General features: G+C 43.6%; 1 protein-coding gene across 1 annotated transcript; it reads right to left on the bottom strand.

Annotated features, from left to right (window-relative positions):
* Positions 1–1075: 1075 nt before the first annotated feature.
* Positions 1076–12743, bottom strand: mapk12b (mitogen-activated protein kinase 12b). The gene is made up of 12 exons (XM_083757790.1): positions 12143–12743; positions 10565–10694; positions 9456–9514; positions 9182–9293; positions 5031–5060; positions 4619–4666; positions 4397–4511; positions 3547–3618; positions 3057–3136; positions 2649–2727; positions 1833–2006; positions 1076–1455 (listed from the first exon to the last, which is right to left on the bottom strand). Exons 1-12 carry the CDS (start codon positions 12280–12282, stop codon positions 1391–1393), a joined length of 1104 nt encoding a protein of 367 aa, XP_083613916.1. The 5' UTR covers positions 12283–12743; the 3' UTR covers positions 1076–1390.
* Positions 12744–13719: the final 976 nt, after the last annotated feature.

Raw genomic sequence — 13719 nt, 5'->3', positions numbered from 1 at the left:
ATGACATAATACGGTAATAATCGGTTTTTCACCAGCAAAAAAAAAGTTAAAATTAACTTTTCATTTTCTACATTAAATTTGTGTACTCATCTCGTCATTCAGTTGTGAAAACAGACACTTGTAAAAGAGTATAGGCTATGTATTGATTGATTGATTACTATTAACAGGCTTTAGGGCCAATAAGTCCCTATAGGGCCTATAGGCTTGTTTCCATTGTGGTCCTCTGTATAATATTGGAGTCGGTCAGAATCGTTATCTGCAGAATATGACCCTGCAGATAATCGGAGTTGTGACAAATCATGACAATAGACACAATATTTTGGACCAAACAAATAATTACAAAGAAGATAAACAACAAAAGAAAGTGTTGTAACCTGCCATTTTCTTCTTCTTTCTATGTATTTGTTCGGCCCGAAAAATTGTGTTGTCATGATTTCTCACAACTGGCTTTGTACGAGGCTTAAAATGTCTTTAAATAAATACTTTTACAAATGTAAAAATGAACGGGGAATCATTTCCTGGGCCCTGGTAGGGGGGCGGGACTGCGACACTATATTCACCTCTACGGGTTACCTAACCACACCCAGTTGGTGAATTATAGAATCCTTATCAGAATTAATGACTGAAAGTCAAACACAAGTAGAATGCTGCTCCCACGCCACGAGAGCATTCATTTCACCTTGAAGAGTTTGTGTGCATTATTTTAACCCATTAAGGCTTGATGTCTTCTAAATCCTGACAGTTTTCTGAAATACCTCATGTTTCTGTATCAGTGGTGCTCAATATTTCATGTCAAGGACCCCAAAAATTATATGTAATTGGCCACCGACCCCTCGTCTGAAAATATGTTGTTCCAGGAACCCCTTAGAAGCAAAGATTTGAGTTAAAAACATTCGCTCAGAAAGAATATATATTCAAAGATTTTTTAGCCACATTTTCGCAATTAAAAGAAAATAGCAGACTTACAAGCTCGCTTGTAGATCTGCTATTTTCCAATAGCTAAAATATAACGTAATGTTTAAAACGCCAAAAGTTTACACTTTACTTTGGAAATAAATGTGGACAGTTCTCTCACTATGTAACCACTTAAATCTACCTAGTACTGCACACAGACGCAGAGATACAACATATATATACAATATGCAATGAAAAATAATAAGCGAGCCTCATGACAATTGTACAATTACTTCACATTTATTATCATTTATTGAGCAGGAAATTATGTAACAAACTAAGGGAAAAAGGTGGGGGATATCAGCATTTTGGTAAGAGGCAATGGGCATGTGCAGATGTATCCAGTGTGCGTGCGTGCGTGTGCGTGCGTCCGTGTGTGTATGTGTGTGCGTGCGTGTGTGTGCGTGTGTGCGCGTGTGTGCGTGCGTGCGCGTCGTTAAAGCGGTGTCTCCTTGGAGTCTCTGGCCGGCCTGAAGGTCAGAATCTCGGTGAACGTGTGACCTGTCGGGAAACACAAGCACGTCGTCGTTAAGCCAGAGGGGTGCTTGGGAAACGTAGTCACTTTAACCCATTGAGACCTGAGGGACCAGATTCTACAAAACAGTAGAATAAACCTCGTGTTTCTATGTCAGTGGTTCTCGAACTATTTCATGTCAAGGACCCCAAATATTATATGTATTTGGCTGCGACCCCCCATCTGAAAATATGTTATTCCAGGGCGTTTCCACTGGTCTAGGACCAGGTGGAGTGGTCAGTAACTCAGTGTACTTACGTTTCCACTGGTCCAGGACCAGGTGGAGATGGTCAGTAACTCAGTGTACTTACGTTTCCACTGGTCCAGGACCAGGTGGAGATGGTCAGTAACTCAGTATACTTACGTTTCCACTGGTCCAGGACCAGGTCAGTGTTGTCCATGGAGTGGTCGTACGGCTGGGCGTCGGTCTCCTCCTCCGGCTCTCTGAACTCGCTGAAGAAGGCCATGGTCAGAGCGTCGGCCGCGCTCACCCTCTGCTCCGGGTCCAGCAGCAGCATGTGCTCCAGGACACTGACCGCTGTGGGGAGGAGGGAGGGGGGAGGGCAGAAAGACACGCATTCAGCAAAAACAACATTGGTCTAACGCAGAGGGTTTTATCAACGTTCAACTGTTTCCATGGGCAACTTTGACGATGGAGAGGGTCACTATATTATTAACACATTCACTCCAGAGGGCCACATTGTATATTACTGTCATAGCAAAAATAGCCGATCTACAATTTTTGCTATATTTGAATTGAAATCCTGATAATTTTTTTTGCTATTTTTGAATTGGAATCTTGAAAAGTTACCGTTCTTTTTGTTGAATAGTTATAGTTATGTTAACTTTGTGAACTAAATACAAATACATTGGACATAAAAAAAGACATTAAACATTTTAATACTAGTGATTATCTGAAATCAATAATACATCAGCATTTTTATATTAACCTGCGGGCCGCATTAAGTGAAGGTGGGGGCCTCATGTGGCCCCCGGGCCGCCAGTTGATATTAAACCAATGGCCGCATTAAGTGAAGGTGGGGGCCTCATGTGGCCCCCGGGGCAGCCAGTTGATATTAAATCAATGGCCGCATTAAGTGAAGGTGGGGGCCTCATGTGGCCCCCGGGCCGCCAGTTGCATGGTTGTATGGTTTATAATATGATCTGCATCTCAGCGTACCGTTGGAGCTGGCTTCGGTGAAAATGGTGTGCAGGTCCTTTTTTGGCACTTTGGGTAGACTTCTGATGTAGTGTTTGGCCTGTTTGGAAACAAGACGTTATTAATTATAGACTTCTGATGTAGAGTTTGGCCTGTTTAGAAACAAGACGTTATTAATTATAGACTTCTGATGTAGAGTTTGGCCTGTTTGGAAACAAGACGTTATTAATTATAGACTTCTGATGTAGTGTTTGGCCTGTTTGGAAACAAGACGTTATTAATTATAGACTTCTGATGTAGTGTTTGGCCTGTTTGGAAACAAGACGTTATTAATTATAGACTTCTGATTTTGGCAGATATAGACACAGATCACATAGATGCAGTAACTGACAGATATAGACACAGATCACATAGATTGCAGTAACTCACGTCTTGGCTGTGTAGCTTCAGGATAAAGTCTGCTCCCGGCGTTCCAGTGATCTTCATGATCTCTTTCAGTTGATCTAGATCTGGGAATCGTCTGGGGGTCAAGGGTCAAACTCGGTTCTACTGTATCGATGGCGACCTATAGCTTTTCCTCCCCGCGGTGGGAGGGGCTGGAAGGAGCGCCGCGGCTTGCAATTGGGTGCAAGTTTTAGTCACATTTTAGTCACCTGGAATTATTTAGTGTTAGCCTAGTTTTAGTCGTTTTAGTTCGTCTACATTTGATTTAGTCGACTAAATCTACATTTGATTTAGTCGACTAAATCTACACTTGATTTAGTCGACCACAATTTATTTTGGCGGGCCTTGATGCCGTCGTAATGGCTGATTTTTACACTTGCTGAAAATATGGATACAATAATAAATGCTTAGTTTACAGCGCTATAATTATGGTTTTCAGGCCAATTAAGTGGAAAGACATTTTTGAAAAGGATACGATCGTTTCCTTTGAACAGCGGCTTTCCCAGCAGCATTTCGGCCATGATACATCCCACCGACCAGATATCCACTGCAAAACACACATTATATACATATAGTTAATATACATCCCACCGACCAGATATCCACTGCAAAACACACATTATATACATATAGTTAATATACATCCCACCGACCAGATATCCACTGCAAAACACACATTATATACATATAGTTAATATACATCCCACCGACCAGATATCCACTGCAAAACACACATTATATACATATAGTTAATATACATCCCACCGACCAGATATCCACTGCAAAACACACATTATATACATAGTTAATATACATCCCACCGACCAGATATCCACGGCAAAACACACATTATATACATATAGTTAATATACATCCCACCGACCAGATATCCACTGCAAAACACACATTATATACATAGTTAATATCCAGCCATGATACATCCCACCGACCAGATATCCACATTAAATACATAGTTAATATCGATGACATTTAGCCTCTCAGACCCAAAACCAAAGAATATTTTGTTATAGTTGGATAAGATTTTGTCCAACAATTCCATACACGAACACAGAACAGTAACATGTAGCATGTCACTGGCATTCACTCACTGCCATCTTGTGGCCCACGAGGAGAACTGCGGCTGGCTCACTGACCTGTCTGTGTGTCATATAGGCTAACTGTCTGTGTGTCCTAACTGTCTGTGTGTCCTACCTGTCTGTGTGTCCTACCTGTCTGTGTGTCATATAGGCTAACTGTCTGTGTGTCCTATACCTGTCTGTGTGTCCTATACCTGTCTGCGTGTTCTACCTGTCTGCGTGTCCTACCTGTCTGCGTGTAGTGCATCCAGTTCAGTATGACCTCCGGTGCTCGGTACCAGCGCGTCACAACGTAGCCGGTCATCTCTGCGTCCGTCTGCCGAGCCAGGCCGAAGTCCAGGATCTGAAAACAACACGCAGACAGGTGGTAGTTATCGAGGTGTGTCGGGCGGCCAATCACAGCACACTGACCAGTTAGTGTGTGACCAATCACAGCACGGGGGGTTATACCTTCAGCTCACAGTCTGGGTTCACAGCCAAATTTCCAGGTTTGAGATCCTGTTAGGAAGTAGAGGAGAGAGAGTTGTATGAAGAAAATAACAGATCATTAACCACATGTGTTTACCCTATAAAATAGAAAATAGCTAATGTGGCGTGTTGTTGTGAGCTTGTAGATTGGCTAGTTTCTGAGAGTCTTTGTGAAGATCATAGAGAGTACTTTAGAGTTTGGGGTCCTTTTGCTTTGCTTTGAGGAAGGCATGTTCATGTGCGCGCACGGACGCACGCACGCACTCACACACTAAATGAAGTAGTTTCTGGGGGTGTGTGGGAGACGGGATGAATGGGAGTGGGTGTGAAAAAAGAGCAACGGACCCAACCCCCCAATTCTCACAGTGTCTAAAAGGTCACAGAGGTCACTCACCCTGTGGATGATCCCAGCAGAATGGATGTACTGAAAGAGAGGAGAGGGAGGGGAGGTGGGGGGGGGAGGCAGGGATGGTTAGAGACTTGAAACCAAACTTAATGAAAAGAGAGGCTGGCAGAACATTCACTAAAACACCCTGGACAACGCTCCACACGTCCCAGACTCTTCTCTCTTCTCTAAAACACCCTGGACAACGCTCCACACGTCCCAGACTCTTCTCTCTTCTCTAAAACACCCTGGACAACGCTCCACACGTCCCAGACTCTTCTCTCTTCTCTAAAACACCCTGGACAACGCTCCACACGTCCCAGACTCTTCTCCCTTCTCTAAAACACCCTGGGCAACGCTCCACACGTCCCAGACTCTCCTCCCTTCTCTAAAACACCCTGGACAACGCTCCACACGTCCCAGACTCTTCTCCCTTCTCTAAAACACCCTGGACAATGCTCCACACGTCCCAGACTCTTCTCCCTTCTCTAAAACACCCTGGGCAACGCTCCACACGTCCCAGACTCTCCTCCCTTCTCTAAAACACCCTGGACAACGCTCCACACGTCCCAGACTCTTCTCCCTTCTCTAAAACACCCTGGACAACGCTCCACACGTCCCAGACAGTAGACTCTTCTCCCTTCTCTAAAACACCCTGGACAACGCTCCACACGTCTCTCTCACTCTTGTGTGCACACTCGCGTGCGTGTGTGCGGGTGTATGTGTGTGTGTGTGTGTGTGTGTGTGTGTGTGTGCACTGTTCTTTTGGGCATGTGGACTAGAGGCACAGCGCAGACAGCAGCACAAAATTCATCCGACCTCCATTTACAAGTTTATCGACATGAAGAAAGTTCCAACTCCCTCCAGCGGGGACGCTGCGTCGTTGAAAACAAGCGCTTCCAAACTCTGACACTTAAGAATCACCTGCATGCAATGTGTTGACACAGGAAATAGCTCATAACAACATGTCTACGGTGGACTTTCATGAAACAAACATCTTGCAGAGAGAAAGAGGATAATTAAAGCCTTCCGTACAGCTGCAATGTTTGGTGAGTTTAACGTCATTTAATAGGATGAGAATAGGACTGTTCTGTTTGGTATGTATGGGCTGTCAAGGCCAGAAAGCTTTTTTTAATTTATTTTCCACTCAGGCGTTCCTGCATGACCACCCTGTGCGATGGTGTCACAGATGTGGTGTGCAGAGCCTGAGACCTGCTGGTTTAGAGTGGCCTACTGTGTGTAGAGGCCCTTCTTAGCGTTTGTTGACTGGTTTGGTTCATGTCATTTAAGCTTCTTTCTTGTAAGGGTTCATTTGGTTCTAAAGGTTAGCTGGAGCACTCGATCGTCCACACAGGTGATTTGCATGTGCATACAGGTGACAGTTAATTGGCCACTCGGTCGTCTTTCATTGTTAGGCAAGAAGCCACAATGACCTCCACCTATACTTACATTACAATGACCTCCACCTATACTTACATTACAATGACCTCCACCTGTACTTACATTACAAAGGAGTGTCAGTGACTACTATAGTCTGCTGGAGGGGGTACTATTGTGCTATGGAGATATTTGAGAGGGGGCACTATACTACTTAGCCGCAATTTGCAACACTAGATTTCTTTTTATAATGGGTTGAATCTAGAGTTGCCATCCAATGTTGTTGTAGTGCAAGCTTGAATTATCCTCTTTCAATCTGCATGGATTGAAATGGGCTGAAAAACACTGCTTGGCCTAAATTCGGCCATAGCCACTTGCCCAACTGTGCTGACCTCATCACATTATTTTTTGTTCTGACCTCATCACATTTGTGACGACGGCTATGGCCGTTTTTTTTTTGCCCAAGGAGTGTTTTTTGTGCTAAACGAATGCTTGGAATGGATTCAGAACTAGAAAAAGTGCCCTTCCGGGCACAGGTCTCCACCAGGTTATCCACAGATCCGTGCAGTTAGAGGTAAAAACACTTTTTGGCCAGTTATAGCGCCACCTTGAGGCTGAGTTGAAATTGTTCATGTGGCATTTCGTCCTCGGCCTAGTGGGAATGTGGGTGCACAATTTCACGGAAATCACACGATGTGTTCATGATTTGCAGCATTTTGTTTGAAACTGAGCACTCCTGTGAACTTTGGAAGCCAATCTTAACCAATCAGGATGGAGTCTGATAAATCTGAAAGACCCGTTTCGTTGAATGGCTCTAGAGAGACTGTGTACCAATTTGCGTGATGTTTGGACAAAATCTGTAGGTGTACTGTGCAAAAACTTGTTTTGCACAAAGCGGCCTCCTGGTGGCGCTATAACAGGCCGTTCTGGAAAGTTTGGGGCAGAGGTTCATGGTTGGCATCCAGGGAGTGTGTGTGCAAAATATGGCATCGACCGGGTTAACGGTGGCTGTTTTGCACAAAGCGGCCTCCTGGTGGCGCTATAACAGGCCGTTCTGGAAAGTTTGGGGCAGAGGTTCATGGTTGGCATCCAGGGAGTGTGTGTGCAAAATATGGCATCGACCGGGTTAACGGTGGCCGAGATTAGCTGTTCACGGACACACGGACGGACGGACACACAAACGGACGGACGGAGTGCAAAACATACTCTCCCCACATGCCTTCGGCCTGGTGGAGACAATTATGAAAACCCCCTGGTTTGACATGTCACATGCTACTTAAAGCATAATGAAATTTGGAAAATGTGAAAATGTTGTCTAATGGTGTGGTATACAAAAATGGCCATAACTTTGTTTCGCAATGTTTCCGGCAGAGCAGACCTCTCATTCTGTGGACCTTTTAATGACCAAATGAATAGAAAAAATATACTAATTTTAAAAGTACGGCATGACAACACAGGTCCTCTCAGATGTTGGGTGACTGGCTCCCAACATCTGGCTCCATGTGCGAAGCGCTGTCAACGGCGTTGCTGTTAAGTATTTTTAGTCTATTTTTGAAGTTTTGACATTCTCTGAAATTCTCTCTTCCTCACTTCCCATGTCCCGCATCCCGATTGGCTAGCTTGCTGTATCTGGGTGAGAGAAATGCCTAAAGTATATGGGTCAGCAAAGGACAGACAGACAGACAGACAGACAGACAGACAGACAGACAGACAGACAGCTCATCTCAAGGTCTCTCTTCCACATAGAGAAACGTTGTGGAACACGCTGTGCCTGTGATTGTGGTACACTCCAAACATGGATAAAACGTGTGTGATAACAAGAGACGAGTGCTTCACAAACCCCTTTTAACGACAAGGCAAGCCCCTTTTTAGGGCTGAGACCGATTTTAAAAAATGTCCTAAAAAAATTCTGGGAAAAAAACCTTTTTATAATGTCAGTGGTGCTCAACCTTTTTCATGTCAAGGACCCCTAGAATTATCTGTATTTGGCTGCGGACCCACATCTGAAAATATGTTGTTCCAGCTAGGAACCCCCCCCCCCAGAAGCAAAGATTTGAGTCAAAAACGTTGGCTCTGAAAGAATATATATTGAAAGATTTGGGTCACATTCTCATGATTTTTCAAAAATAGCAGATGCAATGTCCGTGTCTACCTATGTCTCATGTGTGAGCACGAGTATATGACTTTTTAGTACCAGTAGGGGGCGCCAGAAACAGAGAGAGGGATAGTGGCTGCTCTGTTGCCTGCTAATGAGAGAGACAGAGAGAGAGAGAGAGAGAGAGAGAGAGCTGGGGAGGTAGTTCTACGAGCTTGTATTTTCACATTGGGGTCCGTGGCCAATTACAGATAATTTACTGATATACAACGTAGTAACCGGTGTTTTTTCCCCAGAAAACTGTCAGGATTTAGAAGACATTTGTAGAATCGCAACCTCATATCAGTCTTAACCGGCCACGTAAGTCCCCTAACCTCATATCAGTCTTAACCGGCCACGTAAGTCCCTTAACCTCATATCAGTCTTAACCGGCCACGTGAGTCCCATGAGTTGTTGTCATGATTTGTCACGACAAGAGTTGGCTTTGTCCGCGGCGTAAACGTCTTTAAATAAATACTTTCTGAAAAGTCTATGAGGAAAATGAACGGGGATTTCTTTTCCGGGTCTCTCGAGGGGGCGGGACTGCGACGCTCTATACTGGAGCATCGAAGGCTGAGATCAGATGTCATTTTGACCCTTTTCAATGCCTTGGAAAACGGGTGAAGCTGTAATGGATGTACATGTATACCTTGAGTCCTTTGAGCATCTGGTAGACCAGGAACTGCACGCGGTCCTCTGACAACCTCTCCATCTTCATCAGTTTGCCCAGGTCTGTCCCCATGTACGGCATGACCAGGTAGCTGCATGGGGAGAGAAACGTTTTGAATGATTTTAATGTCGTGTGGCAAAAAATTACATTTTGACAAAAATGTAACCAACAACAACAAGAACAACATCACGTGTGTGAGTCTCTGTATAATATTATATAATTCATTATGCGGGAACAGGACGGCAACACTTACAAGTTGTGAAATCGGTCCAGCGATATCTCTGAGGTGAACACGTCCAGTAGACCAATCACCTGGCCAACGGGAGAAATGGTACGGTCACATGAGACATGCATACAACTCTTAACCCATTTTGGCCTTCTAAATCCTCAAGTTTTCTGAAATAAATATTTTCACGATTTTTCAAAAATAGCAGACCTACAAGCTCGTAGCAAATAGCAGATCTACAAGCTCATAGCGCGCCACCGAGTGGCGCGCTATGAGCTTGTAGATCTGCTATTTTTCAATAGCTAAATTATAACATGTTTAAAACACCAAAAGGGGTCCCCGCCCGAATAAGGACCACTGCAACACTTTTCAACCCATCTTCATATACAGTAACTGCATGGTCCTCACTAATGTTCATGATTTCCTACTCGGTCTGTGTGTTTCATATGAGGGCTGTGGGCAGTTCAGAAACCAGTCTGTGTCTCATAGGAGGGCTGTGGGCAGTTCAGAAACCAGTCTGTGTCTCATTGGAGGGCTGTGGGCAGTTCAGAAACCAGTCTGTGTCTCATTGGAGGGCTATGGGCAGTTCAGAAACCAGTCTGTGTCTCATAGGAGGGCTGTGGGACTCACGTTTTCAGCTCTCTCTAAGACCGTTTGGCGAACAGTTTAAACTCACGTTTTCACCTACGTGTAAACCCGTTTGGCGAACAGTTTAAACACACGTTTTCAGCTCTCTCTAAGACCGTTTGGCGAACAGTCTGAACTCACGTTTTCAGCTCTCTCTAAGACCGTTTGGCGAACAGTCTGAACTCACGTTTTCACCTACGTGTAAACCCGTTTGGCGAACAGTTTAAACACACGTTTTCAGCTCTCTCTAAGCCCGTTTGGCGAACAGTCTGAACTCACGTTTTCAGCTCTCTCTAAGCCCGTTTGGCAAACAGTTTAAACACACGTTTTCAGCTCTCTCTAAGCCCGTTTGGCGAACAGTTTAAACTCACGTTTTCACCTACGTGTAAACCCGTTTGGCGAACAGTTTAAACACACGTTTTCAGCTCTCTCTAAGCCCGTTTGGCGAACAGTCTGAACTCACGTTTTCAGCTCTCTCTAAGCCCGTTTGGCGAACAGTCTGAACTCACGTTTTCGTGCTTCATGTGTTTGAGCAGACGCAGCTCTCGGTAAGCCCGCTTGGCGAACAGTTTGGACTGGAACGGCCGGTGGAGTTTCTTGATGGCGACCTGAGTGCCCGTCCGCCGGTCCAACGCTGAACTGAAACCAGAGAGGATCGTTATGGAGATTAACTTTAATTGATTGATTCAATACTTTATTAACAGTTTATTAACAACAACAACAAAGCACAGGAAAGTACAGTTAATTCAACAAACCCTGTGTGTGTGTGTGTGTGTGTGTGTGCGTGTAACTTTTAGTTACTTTGATGATTATTAAAAAACATACAAAAATTCTACATGAAGCTATTTTACTTTTGGTATATTTTAAGTACATTTTGATACCGACACCTTTGTAGTTTTACTAGAGTACATTTAGAATTTAGAGAGTATTTCTACATTTCAGTATTGATACTTTTACTCCAAGTAAACCATGTGAGGATCAAGTACTTTTACTCAGGCTCTTTACAGCAGTGGTTCCCAAACTTCTTCACGTCAAGGACCCCCGAATTGACACTCATTAGCCCCAAGGACCCCCATTTAATGGCATTTCTATCTCTGGTATACCCCCCCAATTTATATTGTAAAAGCAATGTTAATTTAACTCTGAGAGTGTACAAATGGGACCATTGGTTCCATTTGTACACTCTCAGAGTTACAGACTCATAAGGGTCCATTTGGTTCCTATAAGTATCATTTAGCTGGGGACCCCCTGGAACTCCCTCAAGGACCCCTCTTTGGGAACCACTGATTCAGAGTTCAGACTGCTAGCTAGACAATGAATGAAGACCTCAGTGCAGGGGGGGGGGGGGGGTCTTTGTTTACACTTTTCTCTCTCTCTCTCCACACAATCACATCACAAATCACAGCCAACTATTGTAGGTCTGAGAGAGAGAAAGAGAGAGGTTTTGGAAACTATAGGATGTCTTTAAAAAAAGTTTATTTTCTGAGTGATGATATATTCTATGTTTTTCCCCCGAACAAACAAAAAAATAAAACAATAACACGTATATAAACACTATTTATAAAACAAAACACCGCCGGGCAATTATCTGTCTTTTAGACAGGCTATAAACACAGAAACGGTCGTTTTATTGGGTCTTATAATTGTGGTTTTCGCTTATTTCTTTAGTGCAGTGGTCCTCAATGATCGAAAAGTTGGTAACCAAATGGACCCTTTATTAGATCTTTAACTCTCGAGAGCGTATAAAGAAACCAAATGTATCCGTTACACTCTCAAGAGTTAAATTACTGTTAAACATCTGGATTTTACTTCATTTATAAAAAAGCGTTTTGCCTGTTATCTCTCCTATAATGGTACCAACAATGGTACCGACAAAATCTTATCCTATAATCCAACGATAACAAACAAAACTTTTGGGTCTGAGAGGCTACGTGGCTTTAAAAAAAAATCCCGAATGAATAACGGACCAATTGATATTACGAAAACGGGTTGGAAAACAACCCACTTTAATCCTACAATCAAAGAAAGCATTGTGTGTAGTCTCTATTTAAAGTTTTCCATGAACTCAGTGACTGCAGTAAACTCACCACACCGTTCCGTACGCTCCGGTTCCGATCTGCCTCAAGTCCCGGTACCGGTCCGGGACCTCCCACACCGTCCGGTTCACCTCCTGCCGGTAGAAACCCGTCCGGGACTTTAAAGTGTTGTTATTGCTGCTGCTGGACATGACGATATCTGATCGATCAATAGGCCTACTGCTGCTGATCGACCGGATCGATGCTGGGCTGGAGGCTGGAGGGGGTTGTCTTTCTTCTTTGAATTCGCTCCCTCTGAGGTCCAAAACTTTAACCAAATGGACCCATTAAAGCCCGCAGGGAACGGAGGCTATATTTACAACAGCGGTTCTTCCTCAGCTGGTTCCCAATTCAACTTTTTTATAGCCACAAAAAGAGAGACATTTGGTGTGTTCTATTATTCCCGCATGAAGTTAAAATAGCAGATCAGATCTACAAACTCTGCAGTCGTGCAGTCACAACGCGTCGCTGTGTGTCCTCCAGTCGTGTGTGTGTGTGTGTGTGTGTGTGTGGGTGTGTGTGTGTGTGTGTGTGTGACAGTGTGTGAGAGAGAGAAAGAGAGTTGATTAAAATGCTAAAATGCGCAGTGCGTCCTCTAGTGTGACTGTCCTGTCCTGTCCGGTCGGATGGCACCCAGGAGAGATAAAAGCAGGAGGAGGCCACTTAATTCAGGACAGGACAGCCCATAATATACATACATACATACCCCCCCCCCCCCAAACCCCCCTCTGTGTGTCCCAAAAACAGCCTTCTCTACTGGGACCCTCCCAGGCTTGCGTGGGCATTGTTGATGGGCGTGTCCTCCTTTTGACGTCACCAGTGGTGGAAAAATTGGGCAAATACTCCAAAACCATTGATGATAACTCTTGTTCATTTTGTGCTCAAGTAGCAGAAACGCCCCCCTCCCATTAATTGCCAGATACATTTTGGACTGATGTACAAACAACAATCCCACTATTTTTTATTCCTGTGAATTTTATCTACTCTAAAAGATATAATGTGCTATTATACAGGAATCCAGAAGATGGTGCTCTTGGAACTTTTTAAATTTGTTATTATTATTCTACACGCTAAATTCTACACGCTAGAATTTAGCGTATCTCTGTCTGTATTATGTTCTGTAGATTTTTTATTAAATGTACCTTACCCCTATAGGTCTGCAGATACATTAATGAAATTATTTGTGTTCTGAAATAGGTAAAGGGATGTAGTTGTCTGTAGCCTATGTATGCACTAAATAAATGGGTCAAAGTCAGTGACATGAAACATGAAACATGTGAGAAACAAATGTGAAAAGAAAATGTATTTGTAACAAGGATTTGTACATGCGCTTGCCTCGATAAAGTAAATTGTCTATCATATTTCTTCTCAAAATAATGTAAGTAAAGTAAGTAAGTAAATACAAAATATTCACATTTCTTACATAAGTAAAAGTATATCATGGCCTACTGCAACATAGAAATACTCTGTTACAAGGACCACTTCACCACTTTTGAACTTATTATCTTCATATAATTGGTCCTCACTAATGTTCAAATACCATTAGATTTGTATTAGCCTATATCGTGAGATCGATGGCTTCCATTATC

This window comes from Protomyctophum parallelum, assembly GCF_964188405.1.
Source record: "Protomyctophum parallelum genome assembly, chromosome: 22".
NCBI lineage: Eukaryota > Metazoa > Chordata > Actinopteri > Myctophiformes > Myctophidae > Protomyctophum > Protomyctophum parallelum.
The sequence above is the reverse complement of the archived record's forward strand: the minus strand, read 5'-3'. Positions and strand labels throughout refer to the sequence as shown.

Bases quoted from the DNA above. Each gene is read 5' to 3' on its own strand.
- mapk12b (XM_083757790.1), bottom strand. From the start codon at position 12,282: ATGTCCAGCAGCAGCAATAACAACACTTTAAAGTCCCGGACGGGTTTC. The intron at 10,695-12,142 runs GTGAGTTTACTG...CTCTGGTTTCAG, and splicing joins GGAGCGTACGGAACGGTGTG to TTCAGCGTTGGACCGGCGGA. The intron at 4,667-5,030 runs GTGAGTGACCTC...ACTTCCTAACAG, and splicing joins CTGCTGGGATCATCCACAGG to GATCTCAAACCTGGAAATTT.